This window comes from Cetorhinus maximus, chromosome 5, assembly GCF_964194155.1.
Source record: "Cetorhinus maximus chromosome 5, sCetMax3.hap1.1, whole genome shotgun sequence".
Lineage (NCBI taxonomy): Eukaryota > Metazoa > Chordata > Chondrichthyes > Lamniformes > Cetorhinidae > Cetorhinus > Cetorhinus maximus.
The window spans coordinates 130,768,349-130,788,397 of record NC_135883.1 but is presented as its reverse complement, the minus strand read 5'-3'; the positions used below and the strand labels follow the sequence as shown (position 1 = coordinate 130,788,397).

The 20,049-nt window shown below is 41.0% G+C and overlaps 1 protein-coding gene across 1 annotated transcript in view; it reads left to right on the top strand.

Annotated features, from left to right (window-relative positions):
• The window catches only part of ascc3 (activating signal cointegrator 1 complex subunit 3), a 634,438-nt gene that overhangs the window by 240,195 nt on the left and 374,194 nt on the right, over nucleotides 1-20,049 (top strand). Inside the window, exon 14 of the mRNA XM_078542487.1 lies at nucleotides 10,620-10,754. Coding sequence (XP_078398613.1) covers nucleotides 10,620-10,754 — 135 coding nt within the window. The remainder of the gene's footprint in view (nucleotides 1-10,619; nucleotides 10,755-20,049) is intronic.

The window sequence follows — 20,049 nt, the reverse complement described above, 5'->3', positions numbered from 1 at the left end:
TTCTAAGAGGATTTGGCCCAATTTGTTCCTCCAACAAAATAGTGTGGAATAGTGGTTCCAATTCCAATATAGATTTAGTGTTAGAGGAATAAAAAACAAAACAACCTCCATGTGCAGTGCACAATAAAACCATAGAATCTATACAGTTAAATGAAAGTCAATATACAAAAATGTAACCCTTTAATAGTGCAATTGAATGGTTTTACTCTTTTAATTGCTGTGGTTATTGATATGTCCCACAAAATTATCTTAATGGTAGTTTAAGTGCTAAATATAGTTTATAATTTAAAGCACTGCTGAATGTTTTTTTCCTGACAATTGATGTTACTCTAAAGATTATTGAACATTGCAGACATTTTTCAAAAACCTCCAAGGAAACATTTGAATTACAATCTAAATGAATCAGTGTTCAGAAAGCACCGGTGAGAAAAAGGGATATTCTAGTGCTCCCTACTTGCACTGCTATACAAATAGAGATGAAAATAACAGGTAAACTTAGTGTAATAGAAGAAGCACTAATAAAATAACTGTCTCCAGTTATAAATAATTGAACATACATATGAGCAAGGAGCAGAAGTAGGCCATTGAGCCCCTCGAGCCTGCTCCACCATTTAATAAGATCATGGCTGATCTGATAGTAATCTCAAATCTGCATCCCGTCTACCGCCAATAACCTATCACGCTCTTGCTTACCAAGAATCTATCCACCTCTGCCTTAAAAATAGCCAAAGACTCTGCTTCCAACACCTTTTCAGGAAGAGAGTTCCACAGACTCACAAACCTCTGAGTGAAAACATTTTGCCTCATCTTTATCTTAAATGGGCCACCACTTATTTTTAAATAGTGACCCCCTAGTTCTAGATTCTTCTGCAAGAGGAAACATTCTCTCCACATCCACCCTGTCAAGACCCCTCAAGATCTTATGTTTCAATCAAGTCGCCTTTTACTCTTCTATATCCAGCGGATACAAGCCAAGTCTGTCCAACCTTTCCTCATAAGACAATTCACCCATTCCAGCTATTAGCCTGGTAAACCTTCCCTTAACTGTTTCCAATGCATTTACATCCTTTCTTAAATAAGGTGACCAGTACTGTACACAGTACTCCAAATGTGGTCTCACTAGTGCCCTGTACAACTGAAGCATAACCTCCCTAATTTTGCATTCAATTCCCCTCGCAATCAATGATAACATTCTATTAGCTTTCCTAATTACTTACTGTACTTGCATACTAGCCTTTTGTGATTCATGCACCAGGACACCTAGATCCCTCTGCACCTCAGAGCTCAGCAATCTCTCACCATTTAGGTAATATGCTTCTCTTTATTCTTCCTGCCAAAATGGACGATTTCACATTTTCCAGCATTATACTCCAAATCAGTTTGAAGATGAAGTAGTTTAGAGTAATTAATGAGTGACTGGGAATTTAGAAGTTTCAGGAGTAATAAAATAATAAGTGTCAGAGGTACTGTGCCTGGGAGGAATTTGAAGGCAAAAATACATGCTACTGAGATACAAACTTATGCCAAAAAAGTAAAAATCTGCACTTCCATCATATGTTATGTCATGATGTCAACAGTGTTGTTGCCCTATAGCAAGTGGCAGATGAAATTTAATGCAGAGAAACGTGAAGTGATTCATTTTGGTGGAAAAAACATGGAGGAATAATATCAAATAAAGGGTACAATTCTAAAGGGGGTGCAGGAGCAAAGGGACCTGGGTATATATGTGCATAAATCATTGAAGGTAGCAGAACAAATTGAGAGAGCATGGTTTATAAAGCATCCTAAGCTTTATAAATAATGGCATAAAGTACAAATGCAAGGAAGCTATGTTAAACATGTATAAAATGCTTGTTTAGCCCTAACTAGAGTATTACGTCCAGTTCTGTGCACTACACTTTAGGAAGGATGTGAAGGCATTAGAGAGAGTGCAGAAAAGTTTCACTAGAATGGTCCCAGGGATGAGGAAGTTCAGTTATGAAGATAGATTGGAGATGTTGGGAATGCTTTCCTTGGAGAAGGGAAGGTGGAGAGGAGATTTGATAGAGGTATTCAAAATCATGAGGAGTCTGGACAGAGTAGAAATCATAGAAGTAGAAGTCATAGAAAGTTCATGGCACAGAAGGAGGCCTCTTGGCCCACCATGTCTGCGCCTGGTAAAAAACGAGTCACGCAGTCTAGTCCCACTTTCCAGCATTTATTCCATAGCCCTGCAGGTTATGGTACTTGAAATGCGTGTCCAGACCCCTTTTAAATGAGTTGAGGGTTTCTGCCTCTACTACCTTTTTCGGACAGTGAGTTCCAGACACCTACCATCCTCTAGGTGAAAAAACATTTTCCTCATCTCCCCTCTAATCTTTTTACCAATCACTTGAAATCTTTACCCCCCCTAGTCACTGATTCCTTTGCTCAGGTAAGTAGGCCCTCCCAATTTTGTACATCTCAATCAAATCTCCCCTCAGCCTCCTCTGTTCCAAGGAGCTCAACTCCAAATTTTCCTCATAGCTGCATTTTTCCAGTCCTGGCAACATCCTTGTTAATCGCCTCTGTACCCTCTCTCGTACAATTGCATCCTCTCTGTAATGAGGTGACCAGAACTGCACACAGTATTCAAGTTGTGGCCTAACTAATGATTTATGCAGTTCCAGTAGATATACAGGCATTAGGGAGAAACTGTTCCCACTCGTGAAAGGATCGAGAACAAGAGGGCATGGATTTAAAGTAATTGGCTAAAGAAGAAATGGTGACATGAAAAGAAGTTTTCTCATGCAGCGAGTGGTTAGGATTTGAAATGCACTGCGTGAGTGTGATGAAGGCAGGTTCGATTGAGGCATTCAAGAGGGAATTGTATCTGCCTGAAAAGAAGAATGTGCAAGGCTATGGGGAGAAGACCGAGGAATGGTTCGAGGTGAATTGCTCCTTCAGAGGGCCTGCACAAACATGGCAGGCCAAATGGCAGCCTCTTTTGCTGTAACCATTCTGTGATCCTGTGATGTATTTGAAAAGATACTTCTTCACCTGATCCTGCCAGAAAATTAAAGAAGCGAGTTCCAAATTGTATTCTTAAATTTTCCCACACTTTCTTCAATTACAGAAAGATTTATCTTAAAACCACTAATATTTGCCTTAACTCATAGATTATGTAGTTGATTTGTTTATTGTCATGTACATCAGACCCAATTTTCTTGGAGATGTGCAATTTCATGACTGGGACCTTGAGAGGCATAAAAAAAAGCAGATTATTGAATAAGCGATTTGTCATTAATTATGTCACGCCATATTTTCCTGGGACCTTTATACCACTCCTTCATTATCCTTGCCATAAACAGCAATTAATTATCATAACTCCTCCCCAATGGAGGTAACATTTCTTCTGATGAAAGGTCTTTAAATTGAAATGTTAACCCTGTTTCTCTCTGCACAATTGCTGCCAGACCTGCTGAGTATTTCTAGCATTTTAGTTAATTCAAATTTCCAGCACGTGCAGTATATTGTTCTTGTTGAGGTCACAATTTTCCTGCTTTTCAGATGGTTTACACATCACTCGCACTTAGATGGAAAAATAATGGCTTTTGAGATTTGGCAGCATGTGATTTATTGCTCCAGGTCAGTTTTTAAGACTGTTGCATGTCTTAAGTGTCGGCCTTGGCTCAGTTGGTACCCTCTATGAGCCATACGGTTCCTATTTCTTATCCCACTACAGGATTGAGCTTAAAATTCAAAGCTGACACTTCAGTGTCGTACTGAGGGAGTGCTGCACTGTTGGAGCTGCCACCTTTCAGATGAGACCGAGGTCCGTCTGCCCTCTCGGGTGACATAAAAGATCCCATGGCACTATTTTGAGGAAGGGCAGGGAAATTATTTAGCCCTCAAACAACATCACACAAACAGATTATCTGGTTATTATCACATTGCTGTTTGTGGAAAATTGCTTTGCACAGATTGGCTGCTGTGTTTCCAACATTTTGATGTGTAGTTACTGTTATAAAGTGCTTCATTGGTTGCAAAGCACTTTGAGACGGCTGCTGGTCATGAGTAACGCTTTGTTCATGCATGTCTTCCTTTTACAAGCTGATCTAAGCTTGTTTGCTTAGCTGCTGGTAACTTGGGAAAAGCCTGATTTAATACAAAGCATCCATTTGACACAGTCATTAAATGATTCTATAATTAAACCATTTCAGCTAAGATTTAAATAACTTTAGTTTATTAAACACTGATGTATTTTACCAGCTGCCATAAGGTCATAAGTCATAAGATCATAAGAAATAAGAGCAGGAGCAGGCCCCTGTAATTTGATACTTCATGGAAATATTTTATTTTCAAACAAAGGAGAACATGGCACTGAAATTCATTATCATCATTGAATTTTCCTTCTAAAATCTACAAACCACAAAGGAATTCATAACATTCCAAACTTAATGAATGTATTGGCTATTCCGCGCATTAATGAGAGGAGCCTGAAGATCACTTAATTATATCACCAAGATATGATGGCTGAAGCCTGGTCAGTATATGATCTGTTCAACTGGCCCCAAATGTTATAATCAACAGAGAAGGAGCTGTGATGGGTATCGAAGAGCATCTTGGTTACCAAAAGCTGACAAACATTGGCTTTAATCTGCACCACTTCTGATTTTCTGCTATGCCTGATGTGGCATGTTCTAAACAAAAATGCAAGAAAATATAGATTAAGTTATCATTGGCGAGATTGATGGCTAAATTTTTTTTGTGTGTCATTGATATCACTGTTGCAAGAAAATCTAGGTCAATTTTGTTGACATGTGCCTCCCATGGAGCTAATTTTATAATTCATTTTATGAATATCATTAAACAAATTTCTTGTGGTTTTGGTACATTGAGTATTAAACATTTCTCGCATAAGTTTGCGAGTCAAAGTGATCTTTAGCAGTCGTTTCCCCCCCCCCTCCCCCCCATCTGCACTTGTCATAAATGAACTACCTCTAATTCGCCTCAGTGTCAGTACTGTCATTGTCAGTTTCCCTTTGTTTTTGAAGATGGCCATTTCTTGAGTCATCTGTTTGTGTCTGAACATTACTGCAGAGCCTGATTGCAGACCTGCATGGCTTTCCATAGTGCAGACAAGGATGAATTGTCTGATTTTGTTGGGACTGACTGGTCTTTCTAGTTTGCCTTTTATCCTTAGCTACTTGTATTTTTTGCAGTTGGAACGAAACAACACCACTACTTGAGATTTCTCCCTAGGCAGTTCTTTCTTGTGCATTTTCCTCACAATCTGTGGTGGACATGTCACATTTCCTGAGGCTGGCCTTCACGGAACCCTTGAGCCCTAGTCTCGGCCTACCTTCCAGGTGGTGCCCAAGTTTAAATTATGAATGTAGCCTCAGGGACATAAGTTTGATACCTTGTTTCCTCCGGTTTCTTATATAAATGACAAATGCTGAGCTTGCCCTGAGAATTCTATTTGCCTCCTCACTGTCAATGCAGACATTTCTGGAGCTTGTGCTTCTAAGATAAGTAAAGTTATCTACAGCCTTCAAGGTTGTGTCGTTGATAGTTATAGTAGGTGGAGTATAGTCAGAATTTAATGGTGATTGGTGAACTATCTCTGTCTTCCTTAAGCTGGTAGTTAGCCCAAAGTCAAAGTCATCAGCCACTTTAAAAAAAAAAGTCCATAATCCTTTGAAGGTTATGCTTACAATGTAACACGAGAGCACAGTCAAAAACAGAATTACCTGGAAAAACTCAGCAGGTCTGGCAGCATCGGTGGAGAAGAAAAGAGTCGACGTTTCGAGTCCTCACGACCCTTCAACAGAACTGAGTATAGTTAGGAGATGGATGAAATATAAGCTGGTTTAAGGTGGGCGGGGGGAGAGAGAAGTTGAGGGGGGTGGGGTGTGGTTGTAGGGACAAGCAAGCAGTGATAGGAGCAGATAATCAAAAGATGTCACAGATGTCACGAGAGCACAGTCATTAGCAAACAGCTACACCCTAATCATCATCTCTGATACCTTAGTTGAGGATTTCAGTTGTCTAGGGTTGAAGAGATTGTTCTCTTCTGAATTGGATGTATTGGATGAAACTTGCATATCTCACACACTTATATAGATGTGTAACACAGGAAACCATTTGCCCAACAGATCCATGCTGGCAGTTATGGTTCACATGAACCTCCTCCGACTCCGCTTCATCTAACCCTAGCAGCATAACTTTTATTTCCTTTCTCATTCATATGTTTATCTAGCTTCCCCTTAAATGCGTCCATGCTATTTGCTTCAACTATTCTTTCTGACAGTGGTTTCCACATTCTTATCCATTCTCTAGGCCACTTTGTTTGAATATAGAACAAGTAACTTGCTGCTAGTTGGAGTCATAAAATACAACGCAGAAGGCCATTCAGCGCATTGTACCTGTGCTGGCTCTTTGATAGAACTATCCAATTCGTTCCACTCTTTTTTTATTCTTTCACGGGATGTGGCTGGGCCAGCATTTATTGCCCATCCCTAATTGTCCTTGAGAAAATGGTGGTGAGCTGCCTTCTTGAACTGCTGCAGTCCATGTGGCATAGGTACACCCATAGTGCTGTTAGGAATGGAAGGAACGGATAGCCCTGTAAATTTTTCTCTTCAAGTATTTATCCAATTACTTTTTTGAAAGTTGATCTTTCAGGCAGTGCGTTCCAGATCACAGCAACTTTATGGGTTAAAAGAAAACCTCATATCGGCACTGGTTCTTCTGCCAATGACTTGAAATTTTTGTCCTCCAATTACTGCTCATTCTGTCAGTGGAAACAGTATTTAAAATTACCAGGTAGAACTATGGATGAACAGTGGTATCCTGAGGACTGGGAGATATAGAAAGGACAGCAAAGGATGACAAGAAATATAGCAAGAGCTACAAAAAGGAATACAGAAAGAAACTTGGGAGGGATATCAAGAATAACAAGATTTTTACAGTTATGTTGGGAAGAAAGGTGTCATCGAGGGTAGTGTTGCCTCTTCAAAAACAGACTTGAATAATATTGCGAATGAAAATAAGGAACTGGCAGACTTGTTAAATAATTGCCTCAGTGCTGCCCGGACACTTTTACCTGCACATCTCTTGTGCAATTGCTCAGATACTTGTTTTTGAAAACTGGAGCAATGTGCACTCAAGCAGCCTATTCCAATAGCACCCTAACTGGGATTGCATATAAAAGTAGTACCAGCCCACTCCCAGGACTGACTTCTCCCGTACTAATTCCTGCTGAACATTCCTTTCTGCTAAATCTCAAGATGGAAGGACAGGATTGCTGTTTTGGAATCTTTTTGTTTTTTTAAAAAAGCAAACCTTCCTTGTCACCAGGATTTCGTCTCCACTTGATCTCAGGATGTGAGAGGGAAGCAACTGAGCAGGTGAAGGCCAGATTTCTGCTTTGCTGCAGTTTTTCTTTGAGGCCTTAAGCTAGCCTGTTCTTTTAACTGCAGTTTAGCTGACAGTTCTCCCTGAGGCGGTTCTTTGCCCCATTAGGAAAATGCATGCAAGACATAAGTTATCCTGTTGTATACAAACACATTATATATTACATGGTAGAACACTTCTGTCATTAGGAGGCAGACTTATTATCCTCATATTTGATTTGAGCAATGCCACAGGAGATCTGCTAACTAAATAGAAACCAAATACAACAATTAAGAATGCATTTATGGACACTGTGTCCTCCAGTGTACAGGTATGCACATGTTGTAAGGAATTGGAGAATTTAATTAGATACCAAACACTCAGCATTCTGTCTGAAACGTGTGCTCTAGCCAGCCTATGACAGGCAGTGATGCCTTTAAACTTTGCCGAACAACTCAGAGATGGTTACAGTGAGAAGTACCAAGAATAGCAACAAAAGCAGCAAAGCACTAAGCTCCTGGAAGTTTGAACTTGAGTACATGAGGAAGTTCTGACTTCCGTCAGAAGTCCCTGCCACAAATCAGAAGCGGCTGCATAGTGTCGCTAATCACTTCAATATTTAAATTCCTTTCTAGAAAGGCCACAGCAAAAGGAAGATGCGTTGAATCACCCTCTCCCGTTGCTGGCAGACATGTTTGGTGGCGTGAGCAGATAATATGGCGGGTCGGCCAAAAATCAGTTTCACGCTATCATAAAACAAGTTTGCGATTGTCCATTGCACCCGTCAATGGCAGGCTGCATTTCCCGCAATCCAACTTTGGTAACATAATTTCCATGTATTTGCATCTCATTATTGTGCCTGCATGCCAGGATCATTCCCCCACGCTGGATCACCCGGGCACATCAGCATGATTGCATTCCGATGTGTTTCAAAACTGAACATAAGCGACGTGCATCTGGTGAGCTGCACTTCCTCAGGACTTTGAGGTTTGTTTGCCTACCTTGCTTAGGGCAGCACTCATGGTCATCAGTGCTAGGCTTCCCAGGCAGCACAACATTACTTTTAGTGGAGCTCACGGGCAGGTGTCTACTTAACAGGCTGGCCATAAGGCGGGGGTGGCTTTTCAATGGCTGCAGGGCTAGGGCTTGCTTGGGGAAGGGGGAGAAGTAGCCTCAGGCAAAGAAAGAGGTTGCAGGGCTAGGGCAGTACTGGGGAAGGGGGATATCCCAGGGTGTGTGTGGGGATACATGTTGATCTGTGCAAGTAGCCTCAAGAGGTTGAGGGCTGAGGAGGCAGCCTCCAGAGGAGATGAGGCCAGATGGAGATGTGAGGGTTCGTGTGAGAGACTGAATGGTGATGTTCCTTGAGTTGGCAATGAGTGAGATGCCAGTGACTATGTGATGGCCTTGTGATTATGTGAGTTTAGAGTGGTGAGATGGTTACCCTTACCCTGGCAACACGGATGAGATCATTCATCCTTGTTCTGCACTGGAAGGCCAACCTCTTCTGTGCAGTGTTGGCACTGACCACCGTTGCCACTGCCTCCCAAGCCAAAGTGGTGACACTGATGGGCCTCCTTTGGCCTGAGTAGGGGTAGAGGACATCACGACAAGCCTCCACGGCATCCAAAAAGGCGTTCCAGGGACGCACCAGAAAAACGGTGGGCTTTTGTCTTTCGGGACCATGCCTTCTGTGCAGCAATTCTGGGCTGCAAGCATTGAGAAGTGTGCACGCAGCTGCAGTTCAAATATGGCGCCCAGCATTAGGAAGTGGTGAGGTGACAGTTTGGTGAGCGAATCAGAGGAAGCCCGCCAGCGAAACAGCGTGTTTCCCATAACTACATAAATAATGAGGTGGGAATGAGACGATACGGCGCAAAAACCCGCCGTTGTGGCCGGCGGGTAAAACGTTGTTTTACACACCCGTGATCGTACTTAGTGCAATTCTGGGATGATTTCGCCCGAGGTTTGTTTCAATAAAAATTAGCAATCCTTAATTTTAATGCTAGATGAAACTATGTCACTTAGAAAAGATAACAGCTTGAAAACAATGCATTTTATGAACAAAATTTGTTATGAATTACAGAATTTAAATAAAAATCTACCAGGCAAGTATGTTTTCATGTTCTGAATGCCAAACCTTAGATAGCATTCCAGTCTGAAAAATAATTGCTTAATTGGGATATTTTTCCCCATTTTCAGTTTTCGTTTGAACAATTAGAATTAATGTTGTAATTATCTGCAAAGGATTTTAAAAAATTACATAAGGATAACTATTCAAAATTCACAAAAATCACTGAAGTGTTCACATTTGATTTTTGCCACTTTACTATTTCCAGTAAACCCACACAGACACTGGCTAGGTCAGCAAATTGAGTTATTTTTTAACAGAACATTCATGAATATCCTATCTAACTTCATGTTTGAGGTTGGCTAAAATAAACTGTTGTTTGCCATTACTTTGAAAATATGTACGTTGAGTTGGAACATGTGAATTAAAATACTATTCATGGCAATTTGGTTATATATCTATATATATCTCAAGCCTCATGAGCACTTTTAGTATTTTTTTCTAACCAGTGTAATAATGAGATGATTATGATATCTATGCAAAAAGATAAACCATGTAAAGTTAAATCTTATGGTAGATCTTTGGTCAAGGTTCAGCTGAACACATATTGTAATGTCACAAGGCTCTTACCACTGCCATCTAATCACTGCTGACTGAAATTTACCCATGAAATTTGCTTTCGCTCACCATGCCATGATCATTAATTATAGTCTTATGACATGAGAGTTCAAACAGAGCAATATTTTCCTCCTGGGTATGGCTGCGTTGTTGCAAATAGTTCCCAGATGTTTCGTTCAGCTTTGCTTATTCACCAGCGTGAGAAAGATGTTTTTCCTTGTTTATGTTACAAACGCTCCTAGTTTGAACATTTTTTATTATGGTGAAGTTAGCATCAAAATTCAGTCAATCTTGGGCCTAAGGGGATTCCATCAGCAGCAGTTTGGTGCATGTGATTCTCACCAAAGGTGAGTGAATGATGACTGAACTCCTTTGTTCACGACGTCAGATCACGATCAAGCATTTAAGGGTTTCCCCATGCATTCTGCCGGAAGAATCACATAAACAAACTTAGAAAATAATAAAGGAAAATTTGTTAGTGGAAAATCAATTATCATTACTGCTAGTATATTTCTTTGTAATAGCTCAAGCTTTTGTTGTATTTAACTATTCCATTGTTGTCTCTTCCTAGGTGATGGTGTTTGTGCATGCAAGAAATTCAACTGTACGAACAGCCATGGCTCTTCAAGAGATGGCAAAAAACCAGGGTGATATCATGTACTTCATGCCAAACCAAAGCGCGGATTATGGCTCTGCTGAAAAACAGGTAAGCTGTCAAGAAAACCTTCAATCAAATAAATGTATGCACATATTCGCGTGCCCCTGAAATTTCTCAGGTCACAATGCTAGGACACCTTCCAATGTTGATCCAACCGCAGTGGATGAGAACTTCATTAGGAGCCGGCAGGCAGATACAGTCACTACTTTGGGCCTATCTTTGGCACCTGCTTGCCCATGCCTACAGAAATTTTGGCCTTCCCTTGCCCCATGATACAGATGCTTGCCTGGCCTAGACACCACTGCTAAAGCCCACATACATCTTTGCGAAGGTTATTATGTCTCCACTAACTTGGCGCATCACCTGCCACACAATAAACCTCAGAAGAAATAATTAATTTGCAGTTGACAGGTGGAAGTACTAACTTGATTGAATTTTTTAATGGAATAATGAAGAGAGTTGACTAAGGTCGTGGAGATGATGGTGTATATCTGGACTTGCTGAAGGCATTTGATAAAGAGCCACATAATAGACTTGTAAGCAAAATTGAATCATACAGGATTGCAGTGGCAGCATGGATGTGAAATAGGCTATGGTGCAGAAAGCAGAGACAAGTCGTAAATGGTTGTTTCTCGCTGGCAAGAAGTAAGTAATGGTATCTTCCAGGGGTTAGTATTAGGACCTTTGTGCTTTTCAATACCAGATAATGACCTGGACTTGGGTATAAAGGGCATAATTTCAAAGCCTAAGATGAAGTAAAACATAGCAATGTAGTAAACGGTGGAAATTATGGCAGATTTGAGGACAAAGACTGATGAAATGTTAAGATGAGTGGCAGGTGAAACTTCATGCAGCAAAGTGATGCATTTTGGAAGGAAAAATGATGAGAGGCAATATAGACAAATTACAATTTAACTCTCGTTTTCTCTTGTTTTTGCTTTCAGACAGCAGTTCATTACTCTGCTATTCATACCACTTGTAGACACATCTTCTGCTTTACTTATCCCATTACCACTTCCTTCGGCTTTGCACCACCAACCCGTTTTGTCATTTAATCGCTCCTGTCCTCCAACCTATATATCCCTTTTCCCTTTTGTTGTTTTTTCTACTTACCCACCTCATCCACACCCCCACATTCACTTGCTTCAAACCTATTACTTTTCTAACTTCTCCCGGTTCTGATGTAAGGTCATCGACCTGAAGCGTTAGTTCTGTTTCTCTCTCCACAGCTGCTGCCTGACCTGCTGGGTATTTCTAGAATTTTCTGCTTTTATTTCAGATTTGCAGCAATCATAATATTTTGATTTAGTGTTCTCTTGGTGTTAGTATTGCTGCCCCTCTTCTCTTCATCAGAGGTGCAATTTAGAGCTGCAAAAGCTGCTCCAGTGCTGTAGTGAAGGCTGGCAGCAGGGAAATGCAGCTGAAAGTGAGTGAAGTGCAAAATATTTGGAGTGATTTCCGAGAAGTTGACAGTCACCTGTTAATAACTGCCTCACAAAGAGTGCTCTGAGCAGCCTCTCACCTGGCCATAGCTGGAACTCTTGATTTTCACTGAAGAAGCAGTCCCTGCCACGTATTCAACTTGGTGACACTGGAGAGTTGCTGATAGTTCAAGAAATAGGTCCGCTGGCTGTTGAAGCCACAATTCTTGGTTAAAGCAGAACTTAATAACCTACCTAAATATTTAAAATCCTTATCCAACAACTGCACAGATGTTTCCCGCTTACCTTCAAACTCAGCCGGGTGAAACCCGGAAGAGCTTAGGATGATGCGGGGAACCTGATCTGACGTCACTTTTAGGGGATTTAACTCCCCGCATGGACCCATTTCTGCCCAAAGGCTCAACAAAGATGCATAAGTAGCTTAAGGGAGTAGGCAAAAAGATGATAGATGGCATACAATATAGAGAAATGTGAGGTTATTCACTTTGATGAGAAGAATTTTTTAAAATTCTAAAAGGTGAGGTACTATTAAATGACATTCAGAGGGATTTGAGTATCCTTGTACATGAAACAGTAATGGAAGACATTCAAGAAGATACCATTAGAGGAAAGATGATTAAATATTAATGGAGAAAGACTTATGCTTTGCATAACACTAATTTCTTCAGCTGTTGAAAACTTTGGAAGTACAACTAAATAAACAGAGTAAAAAAAATTGGACTGAAAACACATATAGGAAAAACAAAGTATATGGCAAACTCCAAGACAGAAGATGCCATACAAATTGAAGAACAAGAAATTGAAAAAAACGACTGACTAAAGATATCTGGGCCAAATATTAAAGATGGAGGATTTGAAATGAAGAAGTACTGAGTACGATTCGAGCAGGATGGAGTTGCTTCAAGGGATATGGAAATATTCCATGCAGAGGAGAGTGTATGATTAGTGTATGATACTGGCCATGACATATGGGCAAAATCATGGACAACTACAAATATATATATATATATATATATATATATAAAATATATGTGCATAGCTTAGAGAACAAAAGAAAGACAGATGTTACACAACCATTTGGGATAAAATTAGGTGCAGTAAAATACACCAGAAAATCAAGAGTTAAGGACATCATTCAGAAGATAAAAAAAGCCAAATGGAGATTGACTGGCAATGTTGCTCAAAGATACAGGTGGACATAAATGTTAATGGAGTGGCAGCTAAGAACAGGAAAGAGAAGGGGGAAGACAGAGAAGAAGATGGAGTGATGACATAACATCATATCTAGGAACCACATGCACGAGAACAGCAACAAATAGAGATGATTAACGGATAAGGCATGAGGAGGACGACATCCTACATTGGATAAACACAACCTAAATGATGATGATGTACATGAAACACAGAAAGTTAACATGAAGGTACAGCAAATAATTAGGAAGGCAAAATTGGAGAATAAAGTTAAGGAAGTTTTGATGCAATTTTACAGGGCTTTGGTGAGAACACACCTGGAGCACTGTGTACCGTTTTGGTCTTCAAGCCTAAAGAAGAATATACTTGCAATCCAGGGGGTGCAACTCAGGTTCACTAGATTCATTCCTGGTATGAGTGTGTATCCTATGAGGAGACATTGAGTTGAATTGATTCCTAGTCTCTATATACAAAGAGTTTGGAAGAATGAGATGTGATCTTTTTGAAACATTTAAGATTCTGGGGCTTAACGGGGTAGATGCTGAGGGAGTATTTCCCCTTACTGTGGAGTGTAGAACTAGGGGTCATAGTCTCAGGATGAGGGACAGCCATCTAGGACTGAAATGAGAAATTTCTTTGCTCAGAGGTTTACGAAACTTGGGAATTCTCTACCCCAGAGAGCTGTAGATAGTCAGCTGTTGAGTATATTCAAGACTGAGGGAGATAGCTTTTTGGACTGTTGGGTAATCCAGGGATATGGGGGATCAGACAGGAAAGTGGAATTGAGGTTGATGATCATCCATAACCTTACTAAATTGTGAAGCAGGCTTGAGGAGTCATTTGGCCCACTCCTCTTCTTATCTGTTATGTTCTTATTGTCCATTTATTTGACAATTTAAACTTAATGTAGAAATAACAGCATTGAAGACCATTAAGAAATATTTTCCACTTTCATTGTTTATAAGTGATACTATACAAAACCTTCCTCCCAATTTAATTTTCTACTTGATCACATTCATTCAAAACTAAGACACATTCCTCATGGCATTTCCTCCTTCACCTCTAGAAATACATGATCATGACAACTTGCCAGTTTACTCATAAACATGTGTCCAACAACTTCCAACTCTTACAGGAATAGCCCAGTGCAACTCAAAGAGCAAGAAGGAACTTTGCACAGTACTCTCTGGAAATTGTACTCTTTATATTGGAGATGTATTGCAATATGAGGTTTTTAAGATTATTGTATTTTGGAACTGGAGAGTGGCTGCTCTTGACTTCTAGGTGGCATTTGACCGAATGTGGCATCAAGGAGCCCAAGTAAAACTGGAGTCAATGGGAATCGGGGAAAACTCCCTGCTGATTGGAGTCATACCTAGCACAAAGGAAGATGGTTGTAGTTGTTGGGGGTCAGTCAGCTCAGCTCCAGGACATCACTGCAGGAGCTTCTCAGGGTGGTGTCCTCAGCCCAACCACCTTCAACTGCTTCATCAATGACCTTCCATCCGTCATAAGGCCAGAAGTGGGGATGTTCGCTCATGATTGCATAATGTTCACCATTCGCGACTCCTCAGATACTGAAACAGTCCATGTCCAAATGCAGCAAGATCTGGAAAATATCCAGGCTTGGGCTGACTAGTGGCAAGTAACATTCGTGCCACACAAGTGCCGGGCAATAACCATCTCCAACAAGAGAAGAATCTAACCGTCACCCCTTGATGCTCAATGGCATTACCATCACTGAATCCCCCACTATCAACATCCCAGGGGGTACCAATGGCCATAAACTGAACTGGACTTGCCATATATATATATATATATATATTGACACCATCCAGGAAAAAGCAGCCTGCTTGATTGGCACCCCATCCACAAACCTTCACTCCCTCCACCACCAACGCACAGTCACAGCAGTGTGTACCATCTACAAGATGCACTGCAGGAATTCACCAAGGCTCCCTTGAAAGCACCTCCCAAACCCATGACCACTACCATCTAGAAGGACAAGGGCAGCCGTTAGATGGGAACACCATAACCTGAAGTTCCCCTCCAAATCGCTCACCATCATGACTTGGAAACATATCACTGTCGCTGGGTCAAAATCCTGTAACTCCCTTCTTAACAGCACTGTGAGCGTACCTACACCACATGGACTGCAGTGGTTCAAGAAGGCAGCTCGACAAACCTTCTCAAGGGCAACTCAGGATGGGCAATAAATGCTGGCCCAGCCAGCGAAGCCCACATCCCGTGAATGAATTTTAAAAAGCTGTCATTTTAAATTTAGGATAAATGGGGGTAATGTGCCTTGTACTGCAATCTGCCTGACAGTAAGCCTGGGTGGTTTGATTGTTAGAGAATAAAGGAAGGTCTAGATCGTTTTACTGAGAAGAAGATGCAAGGTATTTATGCTCGGAGACAATAGCCTCAGTCTCTCTGTTTGACTCTGAACCTTCCAAAGTCCAAGAAAAGTGTTGAACAAATGGGGTTGTAAACAATTGTACTGTAAACAGTCCATTTACTTCATGAAAGGGAGTTGAGATCAAGGACAACTAATTAGCATTTCTACCTAGACTCAAGGTTAAGGTGATTCACTTTGCCTTGTGGAAGAAGGTAGAAGAAGCCATTTTTAAGATCAGGTTACAGGCTTCCCTACAAATCAGTGAATATAGCAGATGGACAGCAGTTTTGTGTAGTCAGCAAAGAGTAAAGGGTGCTTGACTTTACGAGCCAGGTGCAGAAGGGGGATGGTCTCTAATCAAAGATTCTGGAAGATTTGTTCTGGCATGGCCAGGGGAAGAAGAATAATACCGGTGGTAGATTTAAGGAACTCTGAAAACTGAGGAAAGAGCCTGGAGATGGTCTCTCGAAGTTACTATTTGGAGAAAGAGAGACATGTGAACCCATTGGAAGCCAGGACCAACTGTGGACTGTTTGCTAAAAGGACTGTAATTCCGTGGAGAGTACGATGGGTGATAAGTATACAAGGGGAACATTACTTTCTCTAGTTTAAAGTAACGGCAGAATTTTGCTGTCGGCGAGCAGGGGGTGGGGCCCGCTCACCGACATGTAAAATGACGCAGGATGACATCAGGGGGAACCCCCGACGTCATCCCGCCCCAGTTAAATTTTCAGGAAGGCGGGGACACAGCAAAATCAGCTGTGCGCCCGCCGACCTGGCAATGGCCAATGGCCAATTGAAGTCATTGACAGGATCATTTAAACAATTAAAGGACCTGCCCGTCCAACCTTAAGGTTGGCGGGCAGGCCAGGAGCCCCGGCGTGCAATAGAAAAAACATGAAACCTCATCCACTGGTGGGATGAGGTTTCATACAGGGTTTTAAACAGTTTAATAAAGTTTTAATGTAACTTATGAACATGCCTCATCTCATGTGACATTGTCACATGAGGGGGACATGTTAAGGATCTTTTTTTGCTCTATTTTTAATCTTTTTAAAAGTGTCAGTGATCTCCCTGAGGCAGCACTTAGCCTCAGGGAGATGTGCATTCTTTTGCGCGCATGCGTGAAAGAGCGCACTCTCGCTTTTGGGGAATCCCCCCCGCCCGCACAGAAGCGCATAGCATCTCCCACCGAACGTCATGCTGGGTGGGCCTTAATTGGCCCGCCCACATAAAATGGTGGCGGGGCCCGCTTCTCCGGCGGGGATCGACTCCCCACCCGCAGGAGATTGGGTCGGGCCCGCCCGCCTGACAGGCAGAAAATTCTTCCCTAAAAGTTGCCTACTAAAAGAAAATAGTGTTTAGACAGTAGTTTTTGTTTTCGGCTTCTGTTACAGTAAAAAGTTTTAAAACTTGAAATCTTGCCATGTCATTGTTTCAGCTAATAACTGGAATTTCAAATATCTTTTTGACTGTCTCTCCAGAGATTGTAGCAAAATTGGGGTCTCTTTTTGGGATTTTGAATCCACAGTCTGAGCGAGTACAGTCGCCAGAGTTTAAACGAACAAGGTTTCACAGTGACTTTTGCTGTTTTCATTGAAAACTTAAATATGGCTACAAATGTTGCTGAATCGTTCCTCGAAAGAGAGGTCTTGTCTTTGAGTGCCTTACAACAGTTAGCAGAAGTTAATTTGAAGGTGATAGCAGAAATGTTGGAAATAGATTTAAATGTAGGTGCTACAAAAGCAGAAATAGAGGAGGTACTGACTCAGATTTCACAAGGTTCAAATGCTTACTGTATCATTCTTCCAACCAGTGACTGGAAGGTCGAATCTCTTTTTAAACGGTCTCTGCAGAGATCATAACATGTGGCACAAAAGTGGGAGAAACTTTATTTTGCATAAATTTCAGTCATCGTTCAGTCTTACGTGTTCCATCTGTACATAACTACTAATACAATATTTGTAGTATTGCTTATCAGTTAGTCTCTAGCATACATTTCAATAACTTGCTTTGAAAGTAGAATGGCTTGTAGCTCCATTATTTTTGTCAATATGAATTTTGGAAGAATGCATTAATGTTATTGGAGTCAGTGTCTGATTTTTCTCATTCACCACCAGTGAAAGAATGTCTCCTTTCCTCTATACTTCCTTATCTACCAGCTTCAAAATATATTTAGGTGTGTACTTCCAACATGAGAGAGTTAGACAGTGAGGCAGATGATTAGAATAGTGGGTAATTTTTCACCTTCAGTCCTCTTAGTGCAGACCTTTGCTTGTATTTCTCATTAATGAAAGAAAATTGCCACTGGACCTTAAAAGTAGTTTTGATAAATAATTTAAAATTAGAATTGGAAGGTGATGTATAGTTTAACATTATAAAAATATATTTGACATTAAATTTATGTAAAATGATTCCTGTTGCCGTGGATTTTATAAGGATACCCATTTTTGATAATTGTGCCTGAGGGCAGCATTTTCAACAATACTGAATAAGAATTGATCCTTTATTTAGAAGTGGTTATTGTGTTGCAGTCAGATGCATTTTATTGAAAGGAAAGTATTTTATTGCAACAAAAATATAATTTTAAAACTAAAAACAGAAAACACGGGAAATACTCAACAGGTCAGACATCATCTGTGGAGAGAGAAACAGAGTTAACATCTCAGGTCGATAACTTATCAAAATTATAATTTCAGGAACCTAAATTTAAAGAGCTGTAAATATTAAAGGTTTAAATGCAGTTATTGACCACAGTCGTCATCTTGTTTTACTTGAGAAATATTTGGCTCATAAAAACATTGACAGCTTGAATGTGTCAACTATGAATATGTGCTGCAATGTTATGAAACGATAGGTCAACAGAAACAAAATGTATTTCTCATTAGCTGTAAGATAAGTGAACTTCATACCAGTTTAGGTAGACCAGAGACTGATAAATATTTACAAGTGAAGTAAGCAAACAAACTGAAACCTTGGCATAAACTTTGATTTGGTAAAGTAGTTTTATTCTGGTAGGAGGCTGGGGGAAGGGAGAAGATCTGTTTTGTTTTGGCATACAGCAAATTAAATGACCTTGTTCACATTCTAACCACACACAGGTGCAAAAATTAAGACATTTGCTTCTTCACATTATGACAACCTTTCTGTACAAGAATGCTATTGTGCAACATATTTGATTTAATTAATTTTAATAAATTGAGATGAACAACATTTCAAGTTGGTGAAAGACACAATGGGGAGAATTTTTTGCATGTCGGGTGGGCCGGTTGGGGGCGGGCATGGGCGGGCGTGGAGCTGATTGCTGCCCACAATCGGCTCCACGCTGCCATTTTACATGGGCGGGCCAATTAAGGCCCACCCAGCGTGACGCACAGCCAGTAGCACTCAGCACTACCTGTGCGGGCAGGGGGAGGAGGGAGAGCTGGAACATGTGTGCAAAAGAGCACAGAGCTGCCTCAAGGAGATTAAGCACATATTGAAAATTTTTAATAAAGATAAAAATTATTTACATATGTCCCCTTATGTCACATGAGCTGGGACATGTTTGTCAATTTAGCAGAATTTATTTATTGATTATATTATACCTTCAGGAAACCTTATCCACGGGATGAGGTTTCCTGAAAAATGTGAAGGCTACTTGGGTTCTTTGCCTGACCGCCAACGTTAATGTTGGATGGGCAGTGTTGATAACTATTTCAATTGTTTTTTTTAATGGCCTAAATATGCCGTTGGCAGTTCGGCGGGCATGCAGCTGCCTCCGGTGCGCGCCTGCCAAACGTAATATCTAAATGACACGCACTGACATTGGGATGCACGCCCGACGTCACCGCGCTTCATTTTGCGTGTTGGCATTTCGGGCCCGTCCCTGCACGCCAACATCAAAATCCTGGCCAATGCTCTGCAAAGCTTCCACCTGTTCTACACAGGTTCTACAGCAATACAAGGTAAAACCTGATAGTAAAGAATATTGATGGATAAAGAGACAATGGAGAGAACAAGATAATGGAGATTGAAATGCTGATGGAGGTTGAGCTATGCAACACAGGCTATTCTAAAGTTTTTTTTATTTTCTAAAGCCAGAATCTTTGGGCCGGCGTGCGGGGACAGGGCCCCGCTCGCCAATGCGTAAAATGATGCGCGGTATTGTCGGGCGTGTGTCATTCCAACCTTCAGTTCGGTGGGCGCGCACCGGAGTCGGCTGCGCGGTCGCCGAACTGTCAAAGGCCTGTTAAGGCCATTTGAAAACTAATTAAAACGATTAGCAGAGTTGCCCATCCAACCTTAAGGTTGGTGGGCAGGCGAAGAGCCC